General features: G+C 39.3%; 1 protein-coding gene across 19 annotated transcripts in view; it reads left to right on the top strand.

Annotated features, from left to right (window-relative positions):
* The window catches only part of CD44 (CD44 molecule (Indian blood group)), a 53,150-nt gene that overhangs the window by 3,303 nt on the left and 25,101 nt on the right, over positions 1–24,746 (top strand). For all 19 annotated transcript variants that reach the window (XM_048307046.1, XM_048307040.1, XM_048307039.1 and 16 more), the window contains exons 2-6: positions 14,981–15,146; positions 18,355–18,491; positions 19,909–19,980; positions 20,604–20,846; positions 21,718–21,813. In XM_048307046.1, coding sequence (XP_048163003.1) covers positions 14,981–15,146; positions 18,355–18,491; positions 19,909–19,980; positions 20,604–20,846; positions 21,718–21,813 — 714 coding nt within the window. The remainder of the gene's footprint in view (positions 1–14,980; positions 15,147–18,354; positions 18,492–19,908; positions 19,981–20,603; positions 20,847–21,717; positions 21,814–24,746) is intronic.

Raw genomic sequence — 24,746 nt, 5'->3', positions numbered from 1 at the left:
TTTTCAAGAGAATGCTGTGTGAGAGAGCAAAGGAAGGAGTTCTGCAAAACTCTCCTCTAGAATTGTTTTTTCCAGGACCAGGAATAAATGTACGTGATTGTCTGTGAAATACAACTTCACAGAGGATAACTGTGAAACAAACATGACCCACCAGAGTGATCTTACCTACTTTGAGAACAATGCAACATTGCACAGGAACAACTAATGCTGTTCAAAACACATCGTGCTTTAGCGTCAGCTGGCATCTGGGAGCGTGCTGATTCAATCTGTCAGCATTAAACTGAATTCTTACAATGGAGAAATGCAAACTTCCAAGTTGCTACAAAGTAAAACACATCCACAATCTATTTTGTTCTTTGCCTTTTCCTGTCAGGGTTTCTCTGTGACAAACCTTGTGGTTTGGACCGTTCTCTGTGTGTTATCCACGACTGTAGGCGTGAAGCCGGTTTGGTGTAGCTGCTGGTCATTTTCCAGGAGTCCATCATCTCTTAACATACAGTCATCTCTCCCTCCCAGAGAGGCAATAATACTTTCAAAGCTATCAGACACTGTAATTATCAGTGACCATTATGGGTGCTGCTAATAGTAGTGGCAGAGAGGATTGAGTCAGTGCTGTGTGTTTATCAGCTTCCTCCCCGCTCAATCACAAGCCTCCCCACAGTGCCTCAGCAGTAATATCAGTAGCAGCTGGCTGTGATTTCCCTCCCTTGCCGCGGCTGCCGGAGCTGCCCCCGCCCAAGGGACGGCACAGCAGCTCATCACATGAATGAGTTTGCATGCAGCGATGCGAAGTGGCAACTGAGAAAAAGAGGGGTTTTCCTTGGAGAATCTTTCCAGTCAGACAGAAAGTTCAGCTAATTGCAATTTAAAGTTCAAACCTCTGTGACTCTTTCCTGCCTAACGAATCCTACAGTCATTTTTTGAGTCTGTGCTTTCAATTAAGAACATAATTGAACTTTCTTTTGTAAGCAATGGCTTTGGGACTTTCCAGTTCCTCTATACGACAACACTGGCAACTTTATGTAATGCAGCAATCTTATTTTGGCACAATAACCTTCGATTCTCAGATTGTGAAACATTAGAAAAAAAACACCCAAAACAATACAAAAGGCCAAAAGAAACAAAAGGAGTTGAAGAATCATCTACAGCTTTAGCAGTTAAAAACATGAAAGCACAAGCAGGGTATGCTAATTCAAAGTAAAAATCACAGAGATGACCTGAATTTTACTTATATTTGCAGTTTGAAAAATACATTGCTTCACTTTGTTTTCTCTTTTCTCTTGATGATTGATGTAGCTTAGTAGCTGGAAGCTCTAAGAGGCTGTGTTGTGTCTTAAAAGAAAAAAACAAACCAGAAAAAAAAAGCCAGACATGCAGCAGCTGTGTTAAAACTTCCGTCTCTCTTTCTGCTAATGATACTGTTCCAAAAGCATGTGAGAGGGTTATAAAAGAGATTGCCAGGGTGCAAACTGACAATTGCCTAGGAAAAGGGCATTAGCCTGCAATCCTCAAGTTCACAATTAATGTCTGTTTTACAAAATACCTGCTTTGGTAAATAAGATGCTGCCTCTGACAGAATGTATAATAGTAAAAAAAACCTGCCATGGCATAGCTTTTGTTAATTATGTATGTCTCACAGTGACAGCATGTTAGCAAAACAGGTTCTCAGAAGTACATTTCCCTAGGGGGCTTTTTTATTGTTATTTTTGTTAATGGATAGGTGTCTGTAAAGAAGCAGGGTGTGGTGTGTGTGGGTAGCTGTAATGAATAGTTTCTTGCAGGTTTCCCATACAGAAGTGAGAGGTTAACTGAAGCTCGGTGGTTGTTCTGTGCGCACCCAGACCCCTGTGAGCAGATGTAAGCAAGTGCCCAGAAAGCAAGCAAGCTGCTGGCCAAACTGGGGTTTAAAAGTCGAGCACCAGCCTTAAGCTGGCAGCCTCTCAGAGAGAACACAGCTTGCCACCAGGGAGGCGTATCAGCAAGGGGTTGGTATCATGCGTGCCAGGGCAGCACAGCTGCGGCTGTTTGCAGGGAGCGCTCTGAGCCCTCATGCCCACTCAAAACAGACTAAAGAGGCTGGAATACGCTCTTCCTGCAGCATGTAAATGCAATAGTTCAGCAGTGCTGTAGGGGTGGTTGTGATGGGAATGATTTACCTACCCTTTGCCATCGGCCAACAAGGTGGAGTGTCCCTATCACAGAATGAGGAGACGAGGGAGTGACACCATATGCCACTGCTGAGGATAACCAGGTGTTCCCAGCTCCATCCTGGTGCTCTGGATAAAGCTTCTGCACAAGGAATATGGAATAGTTAACCAGGAATGTTCAAGGGAAAGTAGTATTTGCCAATTATAAAGAAACATGATTCATTAATAATGAAGACACTGAGGGTGCGGCCTGAACGCATCTTTCACTCACTTCCTTATTTTCCCTTCTCCTGCTTGATTAAGTGTCCTTCATTATTTACATGTCCTTTCCCTTTCCATCATTTACACAGGTGTGTAAGTGCAGAAAAAAGAGCTTCTTTCGCTAATGAGTCTTCATATTTATAAATGCAGTGTTTTGTTCTCTGTTCCTGTATATTGTTTATGCATAAATTTGACATATAGGAACACTTACGTCAAATTTATTCCATTTCACATGGAAGTGAAATAACACATATTTTGTTTAAATCAATTTGGCCAGTAGCAGTGCTATAAAAATCAGGTAAGACTTCATTGGTCTGACAGTTTTATCCTGTTTACTTGTGGGTTTGCTATCTCTATACACACTGAGGACCGGCAGCTATTTTCAGTTCAATAGCAATTGTTTCCTGTTAGACAACAGCAAATGCAAAGTAGAGCTTCCTTAAAGAGTTATTATTCCATGCTTATCTTTTATGATTGGGGATGTTTGAAGCAGTTTGCCAAGTGAGAACTGACTTACATCTTTTGCTCTACTGTCAGACTTAACGCTTCTTTAGGTTCAAGAACTTTAAAATTTATTTAATAATTAACTGAAGAATGGTGTCTTAAATTTTGTCAAGTTGCACTCCTGTTTGAACCAATACTTCCTAGTTATAAATATCAACTGTCTTCTTGAAGGTTTGGAGGTATTTGTTCGTAAAGGCTTGATGCTCTGGGAAAGGCTGTAGGGCTGGAGTGTCCGGTGACTTCGTAAAATTGTATTGACAAAATACCACTCTTCCATTGCACGAGTCAGAGTAACTTTGTCTTCTTGTGAGGAGCAAAATCTCTCCTAGCACAGAAAATAAAAGTGTCCTTCTTGAGGTTGCATATTGAGCTCTAAACTTTTAAACTCCTCTTTTCCAGAATGTAGCAAAATCATTTTATAGCCTACTGAGAAGAGATACTTGGTGGTTCCAGTTCATCACTGAGCGGGCACAGCTAAGGCTTTAGACAAGCACTTATCCCATTAACAATTCTTGTATTAAAAGTAGTAACTGCCAGACATTTTGAGCATGTGAGACACATTCCCATGGTGACTGCCTAGAGAGAAGTTTCTTTCCTGCTTTTGTGGCTTACTTCAGTAAAACCCTGGACCCATTTGCTCCCTGTTGTGGTATAAAATGCTGCAGAGCTCTTCTAAGAGTGTCTATTATGATTTTTGTGTCTTGTGACATTTCTACAAGATCAGTTCTATTAATTCCTTTTTTCTTCTTCTTCTCCTTTTACTCTTATGGCTTAATTTCCTGGCTGCTTTTTGGGTGGGAAAAGATTAGAGTAGTTTTGCTTTATTTTCTCAACATATTCTTGTCCTGCCAAGTCTCACACATTATCTAGTAGTGATATTGTTTGTGTTCACACTGAACAGAGCACAACATTAACTGTTTTTTTAAAACAGTGAAGCAGGGGCAATCTTAGAGCATCATGGAAGGGTAAGATCAGCACAGTTTTTCAGGTGATTTTTAGGGCATCTCTAGGCATACACACTAGACAGTGTTTTCTGTCTCTGTGGGTTCATGTGGACTAGAGAAAAGCCCAATTGTCCAGTTTTCCAGAAGGAGACAAATCCTGTGAGTAGGAGATTGTTAAGACCAATGACTAAATTTGAATTTTCTTTCTGATAATGCTTTGATGAGAGTTTATTTTAATCCAGGTAGTACATATAACAAGTAGTCTGTGTTTCTTTCTGGTGCTGGAGATCGTTTTTCTTCTTTTATATTTCTTAACAACTCCTATTACTTAGATGTATGCCAGTGGGGACCAGACCTATCATAAATTAGTGCAGCATAAACAATATATTGCATAAAGAACAATGCAAGACTGGTAAGATGTTGCAACAGTGCCCTTAAAGATCAGTAGAATTTCTATCCAAAATTTTGCATTCACGAATGAATAAACTCTTTAATTAATTTCTTCTGCTGAGCAAAGGAGGAAAAATTAAAAAAGCTCTCTCTGCCTGACTAGTCTGCCCTTCAAAATAAAATACAGACAATGTTATTTTCTTCAATTGCTTCTGTGTTGTCACAAACCCATTTAAAAAATATAGCGTAACCACAGCATCAAAAGTCTTGGGCCCAGCAAGGCTTGGGTCTATTAATAACCTAACTAAGTATTTATTGATAACATTTACTTGATACACATCCATGTCTTCAAAGCTCAGTGTGGGCATTCATAACAAAAACAAGTGATCTCTCCTCAGTATATCCTCCAGTACCTTAAACATTCAAACATTTCAACATCAGCACATGTCTGAGATGTATTCCTTCTGTTTGTCAGCTGCTGGATTCTTCTGACTTTTGTAGAAGAGCTTGAATTCTTGAAACAGATTTGACATCTTAGGCTTTCTCAATGTGTCACTTCAGAAATAGTTGGTGTCTCTGTTGAAATTTTGTTGGTTTTTTTTTTTTTCCTTGCATTGCGTGGAGTTCAGGTAAATATTACAACATTTAGTTAAGAGGGAGTTACCTTATGTGATGGGTTTCACCAACACATCTAGCAGACCTGGAGTCTGAGTGTATTTAAATTACCCTAGAACTTAAAATTTCAAGTCTAGATATAGTAGTATTTAAGAGATAAAGAATATTCCCAACTAGTGAGAAAGAAGTGAACTGACAACCATGCTGCCAGCAGAAAATAATGATTAGTGATTTTTATAGCCCATGGGAAGTCAGTGTTTTTATCCCCACCTCAGAGGTAGGACAACAGAGAGAAAGCAGTGTAGCTGTAAACAGAACATCTTCTCCAAAGTCCTAGCCTCTTGTCCCATCAACAAGGCCTCTTTTTCTTCAGTTTCAGAAAGCAGGTATGAGTTCACATACAGGGCTGTTTCAGCTGAAAGAAGCATTATGATTAATTGTAAGAAAAATGTTCTTGTGCAAATATTATTCTACTGGATGGGAAGTGAACAAGAGCACAGATGACCAGAGCATTCTCTGAAAACTGTAACCATAAAAACAGGAAACTCTCTTCAGTTAGTTTGGCAATCCATCACTGTGTCTGGCTGTGCAATCCTTCCTTCGGCTGAACAATCCGTGTGAGAAAATACTCCTTATGAGTAAGGGTAGGGATTTTCCTAATTTCTGAAACACCCACAGAACCAATTTTTTGCAGACCTAGACTGAATTTCTTAACAGTATCAGTCTTCTGTCTGGCTTTATTACTCATAGTGCTCAGGTCATGCCATTTTGTCAACACAGTCACAATCATATTACTGTTGACCCACAGCAATTGCAAGGCAATGTATTAACACCTTTTTTCCACCCCTGATGTGATACAAATATATCCACAGTGATAGTCATGGAAACATAACTAATTGAAACCTCTGTTTTGCTTTTTAATTTACTGGTTTGGTATCTTGAATTGATTTCTCTATTGGGAAGTAGCCCAATATTTCCCACCCTCCCAGAGAAAGTAGTTTTATGAGTCAGATGAATTAGCAGTGTGTTATAGCAAGGTGTGTCTAAGACGTGTTTTTAGACTGTTCAAGGAAGATAGTAGGATCTATGCACAATGATTGGTAGCAAATCACCTGGAAAAGTGGTTTCTCACTGCATCAGCTACTTCTGCTGTTTCTAAGAGACATCACAGAATCACAGGATGGTTTGGGCTGGGAGGGGCTTCAAAGACCATTTTGTTCCAACCCTCTGCCATGGGCAGAGATGTCACCCTCTAAATGAGGTTGCTCAGGGTTCCATCTAAACTGGTCTTGAACACGCACAGGGGTGGAGTTTCTCTGGGCAGCCTGTTCCAGTGTCTCCTACCCTCGCAGTAAAGAACTTGTTCCTAACATCTAATCTAAATCTTTTCTCTTTTAGTTTAAAACTGTCTCGCCTTGTCCTATCACTATCTGCCTGTGTAAAAAAGTCTTCCTCTTTAAAAAAAAAAAACCTTTTAAGTCCTGCAAGGCTGCAGAGAGGCCTCCTTGGTGCCTTCTCTTCTCCGGGCTGAAGAACCCCAGCTCTCTCAGCCACTCTTTGTAGGAGAGGTGCTCCAGCCCTCTAGTCATTTTCATGGCCCCCATCTGTACTTGCTCCAACAGGTCCATGTCCTTATGTTGGAGACCCCAGAGCTGGATGCAGCACTTCAGGTTGGGTCTTATGAGGGCAGAGTTGAGGGAAAGGATCGTGTCTTTGCTCTGCTGGCCATGTTGCCTTGGATGCTCAGGATGCTGTTGGCTTTCTGGGCTGGGAGCACACACAGGTGCCTCATGGCCAGCTTTTCATCCATGACAAACCCCAAGTCCTTCTCATCGAGGCTGCTCTCAATGAATTCTTCTCCCAGCCTGTACTCCTATCTCCTGGATGGATGCTTTGTCTAGTGCACTTGATAAACAACCTGATGAGTTTTGCTTCCAGTAATATCCTTGGTGTGGGAAAAAATATTCTGGTGCTTTATTAATTAGTAACTGTCTCAAATTTTGTATTTATTAAGATAGCATATTCCCAAACTACTATTTGAATTGACTCTTGCTCAGAATGAATCCAGTGTCATCAAGCTCACTGTACCTGAACTGAGGTCTGCCACTGTATCATTTACCATTCAAGCATGGATTTAGCTCTGGATCTTTTTGTAAAATCCAGCTATATCTCATTAAAACAGATTACTAGAATATATGAGCATCACAACAGAATCACTGGCTTCACAATGATTCCAACACTTTCGGGAAACAATGATGCTTTGCTATTTAAGGATGATTGCGTGCAAGCAATAGTGCATTGCCTTTACTTATCTCCACTGCCTAAATATATGTAGAATTTAATGTAGTATTTGAAAGCACAGAATATTGAGGCCACACTGCCACTGCCTCCTTCCCATTCTTCCCTTAAGCAAGAGAATATTCACTGCCTGTCATAAATTTTTAAGTTTAAATACACTTACTTTTAATAGGAAAAATATTATTATTCCCACCATATTAGTGATAGCAACAGCATTGTGTACCATACTAATGTTTATTGTAAATTCTAGTTATTAAATGTGCCTGTTTACTAAACCAGTACCAGAAGATTCATAACTGAGATTGTAAGAATTACTAAAGAAATTCAACAGCACATGTAGCTTAGTGTATGAATAACCTGTATACATCTTAGGAAAGTTACTTGCTAGTCAGCATTTTCAGTATAAATCTCAAGATTCTTGAAACCCTTTTATGGATGGATAGAGTCACACAGGGTCCAGAAAATGGAAATATTTTGCCACCAAAAATTGCAGGAGAGGTTGCCTGCTGGCCTAGCCGGTCTGGTTATAGGCTGTGGGATCCCTGCCCTTCTTGTACTAGGGAAAAAACCTAAGGGAGTGGTGGATGTGACAATATTCTCTTCCGTCATCAGAAGCTTGCGTAAGAACTTTCCCTTTGATTTCTATAGATCATATCCTACATTGTGAGGCATATTCTGAGCAGCCTTCCTCTTTCAGTATGTCTACCAGAGTAATGTTATCTTTGTTTTAACTGGCTGGCTGTCAGAGCTTTTGAAAAGATTCCTGTGGTTTCTTTTCTTTCATAGGCTAAGTGACACAGCAGGGAATAGGAATAAGGCCCTCTAGGCTCCAGGCTGGGGATCTGTCTTCTGAGCAACTCCATGCGTCAACTGCTTTTATCCCAAATAACTAAATTGATCAAACAGTGAAAATCAGTCCCCAACTGTTATTCTCCAGCTTTGTTTCGAGTGTTTCTTCACCTGGATTGCATGGAACTGATCCCAACTGATTCTCCTCACAGCTCTTGTTACTCAGCCTTTGGGGTTAGACTGCTCACTGTACAGCCTGGAGCTCTCCCCGTATCGGCAATGATGATTATGTTTTCATCATTTCGAGGGGGACATATCAGATAACTAATTGCAGACTATGATATCACTGCCTGCAATTTTTCCCCCGAGGTGCTGTGCAGCTGTACCACGTTCTACTGTAGTCTGAAAACTTTCAGCTCCCTATTGGGTGAGACTATTACAAAAAGACTAATATTAATTTCAGCAGAAAGGAGGTTTATCATTAGTGATGACACAGTATGGGCTCACTCAGGATGTTTACCAGAGCAACAGTTGCCAGGCAGATAAAGATTGGAAGATGCATTAGCCGATTCTTTTCTTCCTACAGCAGCTGCTGAGGACTGAAGCATATTTCTTGTACTTACTTGCGTTTTGAGTGACTCTGTGAATTCTTGATTTATTAATAGCACTACCCCCACACCCATTGTTTTAAAGCAGTAGCCAGGAGAGCTGTCAGTTAAGAGACTGGAGATTTTTGTCCATCAGTAAACAGATACTTTGATGATCAGTCGGCAGATTCATTAGGAACAACAATTTAGAAGAAAGTCAGCAGCTTGAGCTTTGTCCTGCATCCCATTTCCAGTGTGCATTTCCTGGAGTAATACAGAAATTCAAGGAATACTTGGTAATTTTTGTTGGAGAAAGGAGAGCCTCCTTGTGCAGTGTACCCTCTCTGGCCTCTGTGCATACCTCCAGCCACATCTCTTTTTCACTGCAGAGATCCACGTCAGCCCACTTGGACCTCAAGGTTAGCATGGCTATCTCATGACTTTTCAGGCAGTTAGCAGCACACAGGAAAGTGAGAAAGCTACACTCTTGTTTGCTTTTTCAGACTGAATTACTAGGTACCCAAATACAACTGGGTAGTAGGCACAACTTCAAAGAAAGTTCTGACTTTACACCTTTGGATCTGTGGAGAGTCATCTTCACTTTCTTGTCACCACACCCAAGTACTAAGAATAAGTTGTCTCTATTTGTAGCAGGAACTCCTTGCAAACATGCAGGTAAATCCCTTTTAAAGTTTTTTTCCTGGACGTTGCTGTCTTTAAAAAGCCAGGTGTGTGGAGAATTTTTTTCCCACTGAATATCAGCTATCTATTAGGGATATAATTGTGTGGGCTTTTTCTCTCCCATTAAAGTTTTCAAGGCTTAGAATATTTTTCTATTCCAAACTGAAATGAAAAGATAACATTTAAAAAAATTCCTGAGGGAAACTTTGGTCTGGGTTCCTTAAACCATCTGTATGTATCACAGCCATGTAAACATTTAAACCTAGCTTTCTTAAGTGATTTTATTTTATGCTATTTTATTTTATTTTGTGCAAACTAATTATTTTAATTTCAGAATTAAAGGCAGTTTCAAACTGAAAGACAAACCCCTTATTCGGCTTCATTTAAGTATCCACAAGGGATACTTTGAAAACCAAAACTATGGTTTATTGCCACTAAATCTGGAAATGTATTTCCTATAAATCATTGTAGGTTTCACAACTTGGCAATACTCCAAGGAAAGTATTTCATCGGACAGCTCCCAAGAATCTGCAAAGACTTACTTTCACTGTCACTATGTGGAAAAGCCTTGCTTATGGTGTAGGCGGTCTATTTCTAGATTTGTTTCTCTACTTTCTTTGGAGAATGGTGGTTAGCAGAACAAGAATATCATAACAGGGAGAACACAAAACCAGGCACACTTAATGATTATACATGTGGCTTGACCCTTTGCGCTTTTGTGTTGGGATGGTAAAGGACTGCTTGCTTCATTCATGTGGATCTTGCAAATTTGGCTTCTGAATTTTGATCAGTATGTAGTCATCCCAGTTTTGAGTCCTATTTTCCCAGCACAGTTTTCCTTTCCTCATCAAGCCCCGAGGGATTTGAGTATAGGTGTGTTTTAATGATGTCGACACGTGTCTATTAGTGACTGTGGCTGGGATTAATGAATCATTTTTCATGACCTAGCAAACAGCTATCCAGTGGTTTTCATCACTGACTTGGGCTTTAGTCCAACTTCTGACATAAAGGTAAAAGCCTATGTATCCTGTTACAGTGGCCTGTACTGCGAGTTGCTTTGGTGAAGTTTTTTACTAATAGACTAAAAAAAAAGGTGGAATACTCAGCAAATAATGCCTTCCAGGCCCATGTGTGTTGTAGTGTATTAGGTAATCACTGAATTGTATTTTTTTGTACACTTAAGTTCTCGCAGATGTCAAATGGCGGTAATCAGGCTAACTTAATATATACACTGACAAAATGTTTTGCATCCTGAAATGTTTCATTAATCCATTCCATATGAAATTTTGTATTCAGAGGCCATTTTCTCAAGTCAGAAGTAAAATATGCATTCTTATTTAGCCGTGAAGTAGTTTTCTTGAGAACCAAGTAAAAAAGTAGGCATAACTAGAGATAGGTCTGTACTGAGAGACAAGATCTGGACTGTCCAGACCTCTTCAGATTTTAGGACTCATATGGCCCAATTTATAGATTTGCCTGAAGAGGAATTGTAGTTGCTAGGATTTCCTTTTAAACATATTTTAATCTGTTTCCAATATGTTACTTTTTGCTACTTCATTACTAGCATGCACTTGAAGCAGATGATAATATTCAAAATGTAGGTAGCAGTGCTAAGCTGGTGGTTGTTCCTGTTCAGAAGTGTCAGTACAAGATTCAATAGTCTGTGATTGTAAGGAAACATTTACCCATGTATATCTGCCCAAAGCTAGTTTAATAAATTTGAACTAAGTTCTTACAGTAAATGTAAATCCTATATTCCATTAAAACAAAGAGAATGAAAACTATACGCACTGTGAAACCTCTAGTTCTGTCCCTGTTGTCAGCCCCAGTTTAGCACATCCTGGTGACCTGTCAATCATCTTGAACCGCAAACTGAAAGGGAAAATCCCCGCGAAAACATCCCCGTAACGTTTCCTGGTTGCCATGCAATTCAGCATGCGGTTTTACCAAGAACTCTGTTAACAACGTACAAGCTTTACACATACTCTCGTTCAAGTGGGCAGGGTGTTTGCAAATCTTCCACTTTGATGTATCTCTGCAGTTGCTGAAAGAACTGCTATTTTTTTTTTTCCTCTCAAAGACAAGACAGCATCCACCTTGAGAATGAAACCCCCAGGTGGTGTCTTGAAAACAATGAAAACAGGGAGTAGTGCATGAGACATCAGTATGGTACACCAAAAATCTTCATGGAAAATCAATTCCAATGGGAAGAGTTAGCGTGAGTCAGAGTTACTCATTATACATAAGGGTTGCAGAATCAGGGTGGAAATGGAAATTGCACCTGGTTTCTTACAGTGACAGTTTCTAACAAGCCTCTTGTATTAATTATCAGGGTGTAACTCAACTTCTCTGACAGGACAATGCTCTTTAGTCTGTGTGAGGCGATTCTATCCCACCAGTGGGCTCTAACTACCAAATTGTCTGGGGAACTGAAGTTAGAGATTTTGGTTGACAAGTATTAATTGAACTTGGTTTAGATACATGAATGGTGATAGCAGAGAAAGGTTTGCATGCAGCTGTTTGAGAGAGAGCACCAGAAATCCTGGGAAAGATGGGGAGAAATGGCCTGTGTAGAAGTTTACGTTTTCCATGCTCATAAAATTCAGCACAGACTTAGGAACGTTCCATGGCTTTGGTTTGTGTCACCCAATCTCATAGTCTGGGTGAGATTAATGATTATGACAATTCAGACATATTTTGTACTGTTTGCCTTCTTAAAGGCAATTAAACAGCTGTAGCAGATCATGTGGATGAAAGAAGAAAGGAAAGATTGTGTCCTGTCAGGCCCCAAAGCCAGACAGCTCTAAGAGGGGGAAGGAGGGAAGGTTTGCGTGCTGTTGGTGATTTCACTGTGAGTCCACTCTGAGTCAGCCCCTTCGATACTTCAGAAATGTTAAAAGGATCAGTTTAGAGTGCAATAGTTTGTTACACAGTATGAGTTTTGCATTGCCTTGTCTCTTGGAAGAGAACAAAAATCCATCTTTTGCATAACTGTGTTAAAGCCAGCTAAGTAACATCAACATAAAATTAATGGATTTGACCTTCCTGCCCTATGGGAAAAGGTGAAATATGTCTTTTGATTTAAATTTGACAGTCATGTTTCTTCCTTAACTCAAAATTACTCTATAAGCCTCAGCATGGAAAAAAAATTAAGGTATTAATTGAGTTTAGATCCCATCATTTATTTTTGATATGGTATTTATTGATGTGATCAGAATCTTTTTCATTAATTCAGTTAAGGGTCCCCATTGTGTGGGCATTAAAATACAAGACTATAAAGTAAAAATGCTCTGTTCCCTGACAGCTCTGGGTTTGTATTTTGTCATTTTTAAAATGTGGTAATTACTATCTTCAAAGAGTAGATGCTGAATTTACACAGTTTGCTTAGACTGTGAAATACCATGTGAGTTTTGGGTACTGCTTTGGTCCTTTTCCCATGCTCAGTTCTTCATGAACAGAGTGTCTCTGCTACAGCAGTGGTACACTTGGAATAGTAGGCGTAGAAGATACCATCAAAGTAAAAAACAAAGGTGCTGTCTCAGCATTACTTTAGGGCACAGTGCCAATGAATTGGATGGCCTCAAACCCAGTTTTGACAACTGGATTGCCACATTTGCCTGGGGTTTCCTGGACACCCACATGATCTCTCTCGCTGCATGAGCAAGGCTTCCTGGGAGCTTTGGCTTTGCTCCTGCGTCTGCATGCAGTGCAGTTGGGCAGCACACGTGCAGTAAGCCGGGTACCTCTCAGCAGTGTCCCGGTGGGCAGGGCATACTCAGGCTGAGCGTTTCCATGGAAAATGTACACATGTGTAGGCACGTATTCCGCATAGTTCCATTAAGCCTATTTCTGTTAGTAAGCCAACTTTTTAAACAGCAGAAGTCTAAGTAATTGACTCTCTACATGGAATTCTGACTGTGACTGAGTCTCAGAGTGGTAATGGAGCATAAATTGTGGTGTTTAAAACCAGGAATGGGCTGAGGTTTAATGGCGGCTATATGAACTCACTCTAAACAAAAGTGAACTTCACTTTATAATTCAGTGAATCTAGGATTAACTGCGATGAAATGGAACCCAAAACAAGTGTATGTGGTACGCCCTTTCACAGCAAAAGCTTTTCAGAAATCAGCCTAAAGTTATCACAAAAGATTTTGATGCTCCAAGAAAATTTAGCTCCAAATTCACTAAGCTTGTTACTTTAAAGTAATCAAATAGAATTTCATGGTCTGATCCCCATATTTAACATTAAGTCTTGGGCTTCATAGAGTATGTTTTAGGAAGAGAGGATCAAGAAGGGAAAACTAAAGAAAAGCCTTTTTCTTGTCTAGGTCATTTCAGCTTAATACAGCTACTGACTGGACAACTTCCAAGGCAATGTCAGGCTTTGAATATGAAATATTTGGAGCCAAAGTAGAAGTCACTTGCATGGCAGCTGTGAGAGCAGCTCCATCCCATAGCAGTAGTCAAGGAGTGGCAGAAGTGCCATATGTTTTTTAATAATGTATGATAATAAAAATTTTAAAAATATTAGGAACTGTAGTCAGCAAGACTGTAAAACAGGTCTGCAATACAAATTGATTTTTTTGTCAGCCAAAATACTGGGGGAAGGAAAAAGGTGGGACAAGAGGTATTTTTTCTGTTCTTTTTGTGGAAAGGCTATCCCAAATAACAATATGATTAATTCTGTTGCCTATGGTACAAGTATTCAAGATTGGCTGCACAGCTTTTGAGCTCCTTTGGACAAGCAAGAATCAATACTATTGGACTCCTACCTATGCTGTGAATAGTGGCCATCCTCTCATGCATCATACAGGCTGGGTCTAATCTGGTATTTTATCTCCTTGAGTGTTTCCTGTGAGCTATGGAAAGGAATGTTCCTTGCAGTTTACACTGAGTAGATACCCTGTACACAGAATAACATCAGTTTATCAATGGACAAAAGAAACTGAAGAAAGAGTGCATGCCTTGATTCCTATCATTTGCTTTCACATCTGTGAAATAGACTGTCAAGCAAAATAGACTGTCAAGCAAAAAATTACATTAGGAGCGTTGCTTATTATTTATATGGAATGTGTCAATGCAAATGTGCATGAATTGCATTTCGTGTCTTTTAGTAAAACAGTTATTATATGTAATTTTTTTTCAAATAGACAGTACAGACGTGCCCTTTTAGTATTGGAGAAGACTGGTCTATTTTTCCCTTTATTGCACATGGAACTTCCATTAAAATTAAGATAAAAATGAGTCATGCTCCTCTCTGCACTGGAAATAATAGCTACTCCTATGAAGTGAGCTTAGCAGTTGTCATTCTAGTCTGGAGTTGCAACTGCTTTTTTTCTCTTGAGGGAAAGGTGGGGCAGAAGCAAACTTAATTCACATTGCTTTGAAGTGTCCTGATGTTTCCCCATTTTCCTCTACACACGTGATTATTCTTATTCGTATTGACATTATTATTGTTAACTCCTTCTTCTGCACATTAGTGTTAAGGGTATGTTAAAAGTCCTAGATACCTCACAAAAGGATGTATGGCTATTTTTGGGAAGGCTGGAGATTTGGCTCATGCCTCAGCCCAAAGAGGGGAAGTATGAAGAAAGTGATTGAAAGTGGCAGTGCTTTTTTCTGAATGAATTGGTAGCTGTTACTTGTTGCTGGTTTGCTTTGAAAGCATTATACTTGAAAATAAATGATTTCCAGGTCTTCACTTAAGGTCTAAATTCTTAGGTCTAAATTTTTAACATTTTTTTTTCTTTTGCTTTGGTAACAGAATTCAATGTAAGTTGCAGATACAGAGGAGTTTTTCATGTTGAAAAAAATGGTCGCTACAGTCTCACACGATCTGAAGCAGTCAAACTCTGCAGAGCTCTCAACAGCACCTTGGCAACACTAGAGCAGCTGAAGGAAGCTCACGAGTCTGGATTTGAAACTTGCAGGTAAAGAAATTCTTGAAAACATATGACACTACTGGTGTAATAATTACATTTGACTTACTGTAGCCGTTCAGATTAGTTAAATAAGTTATATTCTGTAATGAACGAAACATCTCTGTGCATGTGTATGTTTGCTCTGGGTCTAGTAGTAAGTAAGTCCTTCATGCATATAGTTTTTTACCATTTATCTTTTAAAAAAAAATTGTAACCCCTCACAGATAAAATCTAAAGATAACAAAAGATGACAGGATAATAAACTAATTAGGAAGATGTTCAGATCATACTGTGTCACTAAACGATTGGTAAGATAAGTATGTGAAAAGTAAGGACCTAATGTGAGCATAGGCTGAGGATAGTGTATGCCATGTATGGAACTCGGTCTTGCCAAGGAACAGTAAAAAGCAGCAGGTGGTACTGTGAGGGATGAGCTTTTGACAACTCAGTGAAAAATGACCACAGTATTCGTGCATTCCTGTAATCTGTAAATGGAGATTTTTCAGAGGACAGTTACAGTAGTTATTAAAAACCTCAAAACCATGTTGTCAATTGACCTAATTACATGCTGTAATTAATGATGTATAGGACAACAAATGTGGATAATACAGACTCTTTAATTTCTCAAAAAATAACTAGCGCAAGAGCCTAGAAGTTACAGAAAACATTTAATTCAAAAAATTTGAGTGAATACTAATATAACAATCCCAATTCTCTCCGCGTTTCCTGAGCAGAGGTGCTTTGTCCCTTTCATCATCTTCATGACCCTCCTCTGGACTTGCTCCAACATGTCCATGTCCTTCTTGTGCTGGGGACCCCAGAGCTGGGCACAGTGGGGTCTCAGCAGAGCAGAGAGGGAACATCTCCCCTCTTGACCTGCTGCCCACGCTGCTTTGGATGCAGCCCAGAATGCGTTTGGCTCTCTGGGCTGCAAGCAGGCGCTGCTGGCTCATGTCCAGCCTCTCATTCAACAGTACCCCCAGGTTTTTCTGGGCAGGCTGCTCTCAGTGTGTTTATACCCCAGCAGGTGTTGATACCCTGCTTCCACTGCCTGTGCATTTCCTTCCTGTCCTTTAATCCCAGCAAAGCCATGCAGGTCTCTTGGCTTGCTTTCCTCATTTCTTAAACTGGTATCAAGAGCTCTCGCGCTCTATGGAAGGAGTCCTTGAATACCTGCCACCTCTGTTCTGCACCCTTGTCCCTCAGGGCAGTTTCTCAGGAGGGCCTATTGAAAACCTCCTTGAAGTGCTGGAAGCTTACTTCCCTAAAATTCAGGGTCTTGACTTTACTCTTCTCCTCACCCATTTCCCCCAGGACTGCAAACTCCACCAGTGCATGATCACTGCAGCCCAGGAGATGCATGTTGGCAAACCATTATGGAGTTTAAATAAATGATAGCAGATTTTCAACTTCATTGCAGTCTGACTTAGACAGGAAATAGGCAGAAATGGAATTTATCTTCTAACTTAGAAAAACGAAGTGGACATTTCTTCAAAATTTTAAGGCTTTCACTCTGGTACCATGAGAAATAGTACTGACATCCATACGGCTTGCAAATATCTCCTGTTCTGGCATGCTCACTTTCACAAGTATTGTGGTGGTGAAATACGTGAACAGAATTCTTTGAGGGTTCTTCTCTGAGAAGTGGGAATGCAATTTAAAATGGTACCACATAAAAACTAGAAACAGTTCTTTACTCTGAGGGGAAAGTCCTTTATAACAAAGTAGGCATGTTCTTTTTCTGACATTAGCGTGTTCTTTTTCTGACATTAATGTGTTCTTTTTCTGGCATTAGCACATGAATATACACAGCATTCTGAATTGCCCAGCACTACACAACATTTAGAGATCAAATCCTAAATAATGCCCATGGGTAGAGATTTCTATGCCACCAATAATGAGTATTCTAAAATATGGAAAGTATTTTCCAAAGCTAAATATAAAGGTAATTGAAAGAAGAAGAGGGAATTTTTTTTTCCCCCAGTGGTAAGCTGTAATTTTTCATTAATTTTACATTTTTCCCTAATTCAAAATTGACCAGAGGACAGATTTGGATGTGAAAGCCATGTGGATAGGATTTCTTCCTCCCTTCCTTCTGGCCAACTCTCCCACCCTATTACTTTCATTTGTTGATCCTGTGCTAGAAGTAATCCTTGTCAGTAAACTGTAGCTCTTATTAAAATAGAGTAAGAGAGGGAAAATATGCTGCATATAACCATCAAAATGCATGTGAATATGATGAATCAACAGAACATAACACAAGTAGGTCATAATGGTTTGTAAAGTGTCAGCATTGTAAGCTCAGTTGGGAGTGTGGTTAAAGTACTTTATAATTCCACCTACAAGAGAATTTCAGAATTGCAAGTATCTGCACATTAGACATGAAACTGGAATGATGTTCATAGATAAAAAACTGCAAAGCTGTGACATTAACTCCTCCCTGATAAATCATTCCTCTCGAGAAGTAAAGCAAAACCCAAACCAAACCCGTTCTTGTTTCCATTCTATCACGTCTCTAGTTAAATACATTGGAATCAATCAGGTGTTACAGGATTGCAAAATAGTAATAATGTATTGTACGTTATGTAATCACAGTCTTCACTGAATTATGTGAGCTCTGTGCACAATAATCACATTGTTCAACTGAAAGATACAGTAAGGATTTGTGGATGAATGAGTCTTGTATTTGAATATTTTAGTAGGCTGTCAGTTTTTGCAGAAAATGATGTGTGTTGCAAGCATTCTTTAAACTTGCTCAGCTACCATAAATTGAGCCCTCAGCTCTTCTGAGTGAAGTGTCATTGAGCAGTGTGTTATGTCAAAGCAATGAAAATGTGAATCCCTAAAGAATGGGAATTTAGTGTCAGGTAATACAAACTCGCACTGAACAAAAAGTGCACTCTCCTCCCTCACTTTGACTCCCTTGCTCTGATCACCCTGGGGAACTGATCAACCTAGCTTAGTAACAACCTTGGTAAGATGCTTGTTTAGTTTAAATGGGTTTAGCTCTAGAAATTAAACATAAAATGATGTTGAGTGACAGGAGACTGATGTGAGAAGGGAGCAACCAAATGAACAAGGAACAAAAAGGTAACAAAACCGTATGAATAAACTGCATGCACTTTTAAAAAATAATGGCTTCTTTGTAGCTTCTTGATGTTTGAGGTGACATCTGCTATAGTAAGTAATATGGTTTGTTTACCTCTGTTCTTCACAGGTATGGTTTTGTGGTGGGGCATATTGTTATCCCACGGATCAAACCCTATCCTCTTTGTGCAGCAAATACCACTGGCATTTACAAACTTCCAGCGAATACAACTGATCGGTACGATGCATACTGTTACAATGCGTCAGGTGAGGAGATGATTTTATGGTGTATTTTAGAAACAGATTAACTAAAAATCGCATATGTAATCTCCTATTTAAGGTACTGGAATGAGGGCTTATATAATAAACATAACCTGGTTTTTAGCTGAGAAGAAATACATTTTGCCAGTCTCTAGAAGTGTATCTATCATGTCAGCAATGACCATTTTGTTATCAGTGTGTTTTGAACTCAGTCATATTTCTGGCCTTGGGACAAACTTAGCAGCTTCAAAACAGTTCATTATAGTGGCTTAGTGAAGTGAAACACTGCAGCAGTGAATCTGAAAGACTTAACTGTTGTCAGCCATGGCATTCAGCTCTTCTGTTCATGCACACATGAGCTTTACAGCCAAGAGCAGATTTTTGTGTTCTGAGGAATACCAGGAGTGGCTGCCACCTGCAGCAGCTCCAAGGCCTGCGATGGCCATCCCAGGCCCACGGACATGGCTGCTGCTCTCCTATTTGCAGACTCATTCAGTATTTGCTCAGGCAAATCTCCATTTAGACATTAGGCTGCTGGACAGCAATCAATGCCAGTGGGTCAGGAGCAGACTGCTTTCATCTAAAGTTTTGAACTTTCTAATAATAGAAAATATTTTAGCAAATTATTAGGAAAGTGTATATAGTCCATGACAGATGCTGAGCATAATATTTGAAAATAAAATCTAAACTAGCTTTGAGTATCTTAAATTTCAGTAGGTTGTGACATTCATAGTGGAAGCAGAGAGTTCTTACAGAAAGCTATAGGGAAAGTTCATTGATGGTTTGAATGGCAGTGATATCTTTTTTGATTTTGTTCTTGGTGGTGATATAATTAAATATCTTTGCATTGGTGTAGTATCATGTGAGTTGCCATCATCTGTCATTCACAGATGACTACTGCAGTGATGTCCATCCCCTCCAAAGCTTTATAACTCCTCCCAAGTGTTAATCCCTTCCAGCAGTATGGGCAGGTAGCTCATACACCAGCCCCAAGTGGAGCACTTCAGCCCACAGGAGCCAGCAGTGCTCACTGGAGCAGGGGCACACGCTGCCTGTGCAGAGCCCTCCATCGAGAGGACGGAGTTTTGCCAGCTAAAAAGGATTAGAGTTGCCCCTGCCACTATGACAGTGAGTCTGCCTGCATTGAAACTGGGTCATAAGGCTGTTCTAACTGGCATTGATTGCAAGCATTTTCTGGAATGGTTATGGAAATGGAGAATCTCATTGTTACCTGACAGAACAATCTCGAGGTGCCCCACCTGGGAAGGTGGTTCATCAGTGAATAACATTTGTTTGGAAATTTGTTTTCAAATGTCCTCATCTGAAGCTGATGTTTTGTGATTATGTACAATTGTTGTGTGTACACATGTGATTTTTTGTCCATTTTTTCAAATTAATATTTTCTATTTTCCTTCCTTCACAGAAACAGAGGAAAAAGCATGTGAGCCAATTAAAACAATAGATACTTCTTTACTCAGTAATCAGGATGAAACAGGTACTGTACTGATTAGAAAGACATGGACTTGCTTAGTTTTTAGTAACTGGTTACCTTCTTTTTACATAAACAATCACTAGTATTTAAAAAGCCAGCCGAACATAAGAAAAGCAATTTAAGAGATGTTCAATAGAAATTAAAGAAACTAGTCACTTGTCTTCCCCTAAATCCTATGGAGCTTGCATTGTCTCAGGGTACCAAACATTTTTTATATAGGTATTTGACCTTTTTTAGCACCTCAGAGCTGTAATATCTCTGACATATAGGAATTTGCTTAAGACAGGTACCTTCCTCCACTTGATTTGAGCTGTTTGTTAGAAAAGTGGCGGGAAGCAGAAAAAAACACTCATAATAAATTATTGCTTCCAATTCTAAAATTCTGATTGACTTTCCAAATGCCGATATTTTATGTTAAAATTGAGCAGTTTGATAAAAATAAGTGATGCCATGTAGGCCCTACAAATGTGATGAATACATAAATGAGCATGTATGCATTAGACATATTCTAGTGATGTATTACCTAGGTTAGATAGGAGGGCAAAAATGGCCGAACTGCAAGTGTTACTCTTTATTACAGCTGTGTAGCTCCTTGACATGAACTGTTTAATTCCCTGTTTCCACAGTCATTGACAACGCAGATGGCTCCCGTTACAATCCAGATGGCTCACGTCATACCAGTGGGGAGTCCTCAACCTCAGGGGTGGATGAGGAAAATGCAGGTAGTGGATCCACTCATGAGACAACTCCCATGGATACCTCCATCAGGAGATCCAGCCCCTCATACTATGGAAGTCCTACTCCAGTCTCACAGCTGCCAGATCATACTTTTGGAGGAGGTGAAAAAGGAATTCCTGAAAAAGATTATGGTAAGGACAGTAGGTTGCCACTAATTTCATGAGGCCTTGCCAAATACAAATGCCATATTCTTTTCTACGTATTTTATTTAATCTTATATGTTGCTTGTGTGGCTGAAATTATCAGAAGTCTGAAAGACTCACTCCCACTGAACATTAGGGATACGGGTGCAAGTCATCCTCTAAGTACAGTAAAGTTTACTGTGTGACTACAGGCTTTTTGTCAAATCACCAGTAACTTACCAGTGAAGGATACCAGTATTTTGCATCACTATCCTCAATATATACTGAAATTAAAAAAAAAAAAGCACAAGCATTAGGCTTATAAAATTACTTTTCACTGGTGATAAACTCATGGCATGTTATGCTTGTTTTGACATGTAGCTAGCACCACGAAAGGTAAATCCTACCATTCTCTTGCTAAGGAACTAGGATCAGAAACATTCCCCACATTCCCCAAGGTGTGTGCTGTGTATTTCTGTTGATTGCCATTACAGCTGTTACCAGCTGTGCTTGCATGCATAGTCTAGATGTTTTGACTAAATCTCAGAATATATCTCAGTAGAGGGGAATACAAACAGCTTGACTCATTGCTCTAGGATCCCTGTCCTCATGGCATACAGGTACAATGAGGTATCACACGAACAGATCGTTACCAGAATGTTCATTATCACTGTAATACATTCTCCTCTTCAAATAATCTGTTTGGGTGATAGCCTTACTATGTCAGTAAGGTAAGCTTATGTGGGGTCTGTGTCTTTCTCCTCTCTTGGACCAGTACATGAAGGAATGAAGCTTGCAGGGTAGAAAAGTTGAAGTACTTGTGAGTACTGTATTGCAGCTGAGCTAATGAAATAGTAATGATTTATCCATCACCACACAGGTGATGAATTTACATCTATTTCACCTCACATCTCTTTGGGGACGGTGGCTGGTGATTTCCATGAAGAAGATGACAGACAGTATCCTGCGAGTACCAGTAAGATTTATGTTTCATAATAACTACATTACAAATAGATTATATTAACACTGCTTTCTTCTTCCAGAAGGGCATTCTGGTAAGTGATGAAGTATACAGCAGCTCAAAAATTGGAAAGACATTGAAAGACTGGTTAAGACAGAAATTAACTTCACTCTCTGAGACAAGGGGAGCAAAATAATTTACAGTATGTTTGCTTCAGTGCTTGTACCTGAGCTCGGAAAGATTGCTGTTTTGGGTTTCCCATGACTGTTTTATCACACCTATTTACTCTATGAGGCAGCACAAATTAGTACAGTCAATTATACTTGAAGTCAATTTATTTCTGAAGTAGAAAAGGATATTTTTGTAGATTCATGATGAAAGTGTCTGTTATTCTAATATATTTATGATTGTGAGTGTAGGTAATCCATGTCAAAACCATGACTTTGCTAACCAAGGCAGTGCTTCATATGGCAGTTCCAATGGCCAAGCCATTTGTGCACTGCAAAAACTAATTTCATCCTTGCTGTTGGCAATATGTGTGCGAAAAAAATTGGGGACTGTGGTGGCTCCACGGTCTTTTGAGGACCCAAAAGAACAGTATCCATTTTCTCTTCTTTGTCCTTAAGTAGCTTTACTGAGTTGGAAAAACTGCTTGTGATGTTTTTATCAAATACGTAGTGCACAGCAGCTACAATAAATAAAAAGCTTTTGAAGTTCTCTTCCATGTTTTAAAGTGGAAATAATGTACATATGTTCACACTAGTTCTTATGGTTAGAGTGATAAAGATCTTTGCCTCAGAAAATAAAGTGAACCTAAAGGGAGAACATTTTAATTATGCAGAGGAAATCTACAGAGGCATTTTGTAGTAAAGATCAAATTGATAGAACTGAAAGTTCCTTTCCACTGGCTCTTTTTTTTTCCCCACCATGGGAATCCATGAGGAATTTGCTTGATTGTCTGTTGGTTGCTGATAGCTGGTCAGATGGTCTATATGACTTGGAGAGGTGGTGCCCTCATCACTGTATTTAGAAATCACAGCATAAAGGAAGAATGATTGTATGCATTACACAGTTAGCAAATGTTTTTTGAAAGACATAAATTATTAAACCCAAGCATCTTGGTTAGTAGCACCTTATAAGTATGTAGATGGAAAAAGAAATATTAGGTTGATTTTACCCCAAACCTTGAAAAAAGAGTAGAGAATTTTCTGGTGCTTGTTTCCAGTGAAAGCTTTTGTGACAAAATATTGTCTGTAAGGAGGTCGAGGGTGGAGAAAATCCCACCTGGTAATAGTGGGGAGTTTGGTTGACTCTGATAGTGATTTTTCTTTCGTATATATTTGCTTTTGTGTGCACATGTGACTTAGTGTTTCCTTGTACAGGTGTTTCTGTACCCACTGCAAAAACCTGTGCATTGTTTCCCTATGGGAAAGCTCCCTGTTTTCCTTTTAACATTTGATTATCAAATGTGTTGATACTAAATATGTGTGTCCCTTCCTGTTGCTAGCAGTTCTCTCATGGGCATGACTGTTTTACAGAGGGACAACTAGAGGTACTTAAGATTTGCAAAGATAAACAACTGTAGTGTGATGTGATAAAATGTGTCAATACTGATAAAAGGGTATTGCAGAAGTGATAGCATTGGCATGTTTGTTTACGGGATTAGGATTGATAAACTGGTTCTCTTGCAAAAAAAAAAAAAAAAAAGAAAGATTATGAAAGTAAGGCTCCTGGGTTTTTCTGATAGCTTTGGCTATTACCCAGCAGCATCACTCTAACACCGAGGAGTTTAACTCATTTAGTTTAATTTTACTGGATTACAAATGAATCAGTAACCTAGCGCTTGTTTTAGAAAGAAGTAAAGTATAAGCTGTGCATCTCTCTGAGAAGTCATCAAATATTCAGTAGCACCAGAGAAAGTGACATGGATAACAGTCAAAAAAAGAAGATAAAGCCATGCCCCAGTATCTGTTATTTAGCTTGCCTAGCAGTGCAGGCTTATTGGAATACCCTGACCAGAATTCAATTTCCCAGAGAAAAATGCCACAGCAGGAAAGTAGAAAATTAAGAAATAAGTAAAGAAAAGTATTTGCCATATACCTTCAGATGAATGGCTGAAAATCCCTCTCTCTAATTCTATAATGTGTTAAAGTGAGAAAGAAAATGGGTGGCTCTCCATCCATCTGTAATACAATTCATTTGTAAAGTTAATTTTTTTTGAAAACATACCTAGCTTAATCTAAAGATTTCTTTGCTATGGGTTTGAAATGAGCAGTTGGCACAGGTGCTTGTTGTTCAGATGATACCCATTCATTATTTCTCTGGATTTGGACATTATTGGTGCTGTTCTCCATCAAGTTAATAGTCCAGATTAATACACTGTCAGCACTTTACCATTGACTTTCTTGCCTTGCCAGAAGAAGTTTTACTCTTTCTTATTAGCAAATTATAATTCATCTCTAGGTGTGCCATGAATCAGATGTAGGAATCTTATTGATGAAGGAGCTACCTACTTGAAAAGTAACTCTGACTGGTTTTTTTCATCCATATGTGATAGACACATTTATTTCTATTTGCATGCCAATACGTATTTGGATCCACAGTGGATGAAAAGGCTGTAGATTCCTGTAATTTTTCTAAGCAGGAAGCTCTTTCCTTTCATAAATGTATATCACAAACCTGTAGAACTTACTATTTGATATGCTGTGTTCTGAGAAAGTGTTGTGGATTGATAATGTGATAGTAAAGCTGGGCCTCTCTCCCATGCTATACTGATGCCTACTCTGAAAGGTGTTTCGGGTGTGCATTTAGCTGGCAGCATCAAGTCAAGGGGAATGCATGTGTCGTCTTTTGAGTGGAATGGCCTCAGTTCTGGGCTCATGTTCATGGCAGCATTGGCTTCATGGGGTTGTCAGTAGAAGACCAGTTTGCTTCTCTGGGTGTGCTTA

The sequence above is a fragment of the Corvus hawaiiensis genome, chromosome 6 (genome assembly GCF_020740725.1).
Source record: "Corvus hawaiiensis isolate bCorHaw1 chromosome 6, bCorHaw1.pri.cur, whole genome shotgun sequence".
NCBI classification, from domain to species: domain Eukaryota; kingdom Metazoa; phylum Chordata; class Aves; order Passeriformes; family Corvidae; genus Corvus; species Corvus hawaiiensis.
This window is presented reverse-complemented; position numbering and strand designations above follow the sequence as displayed.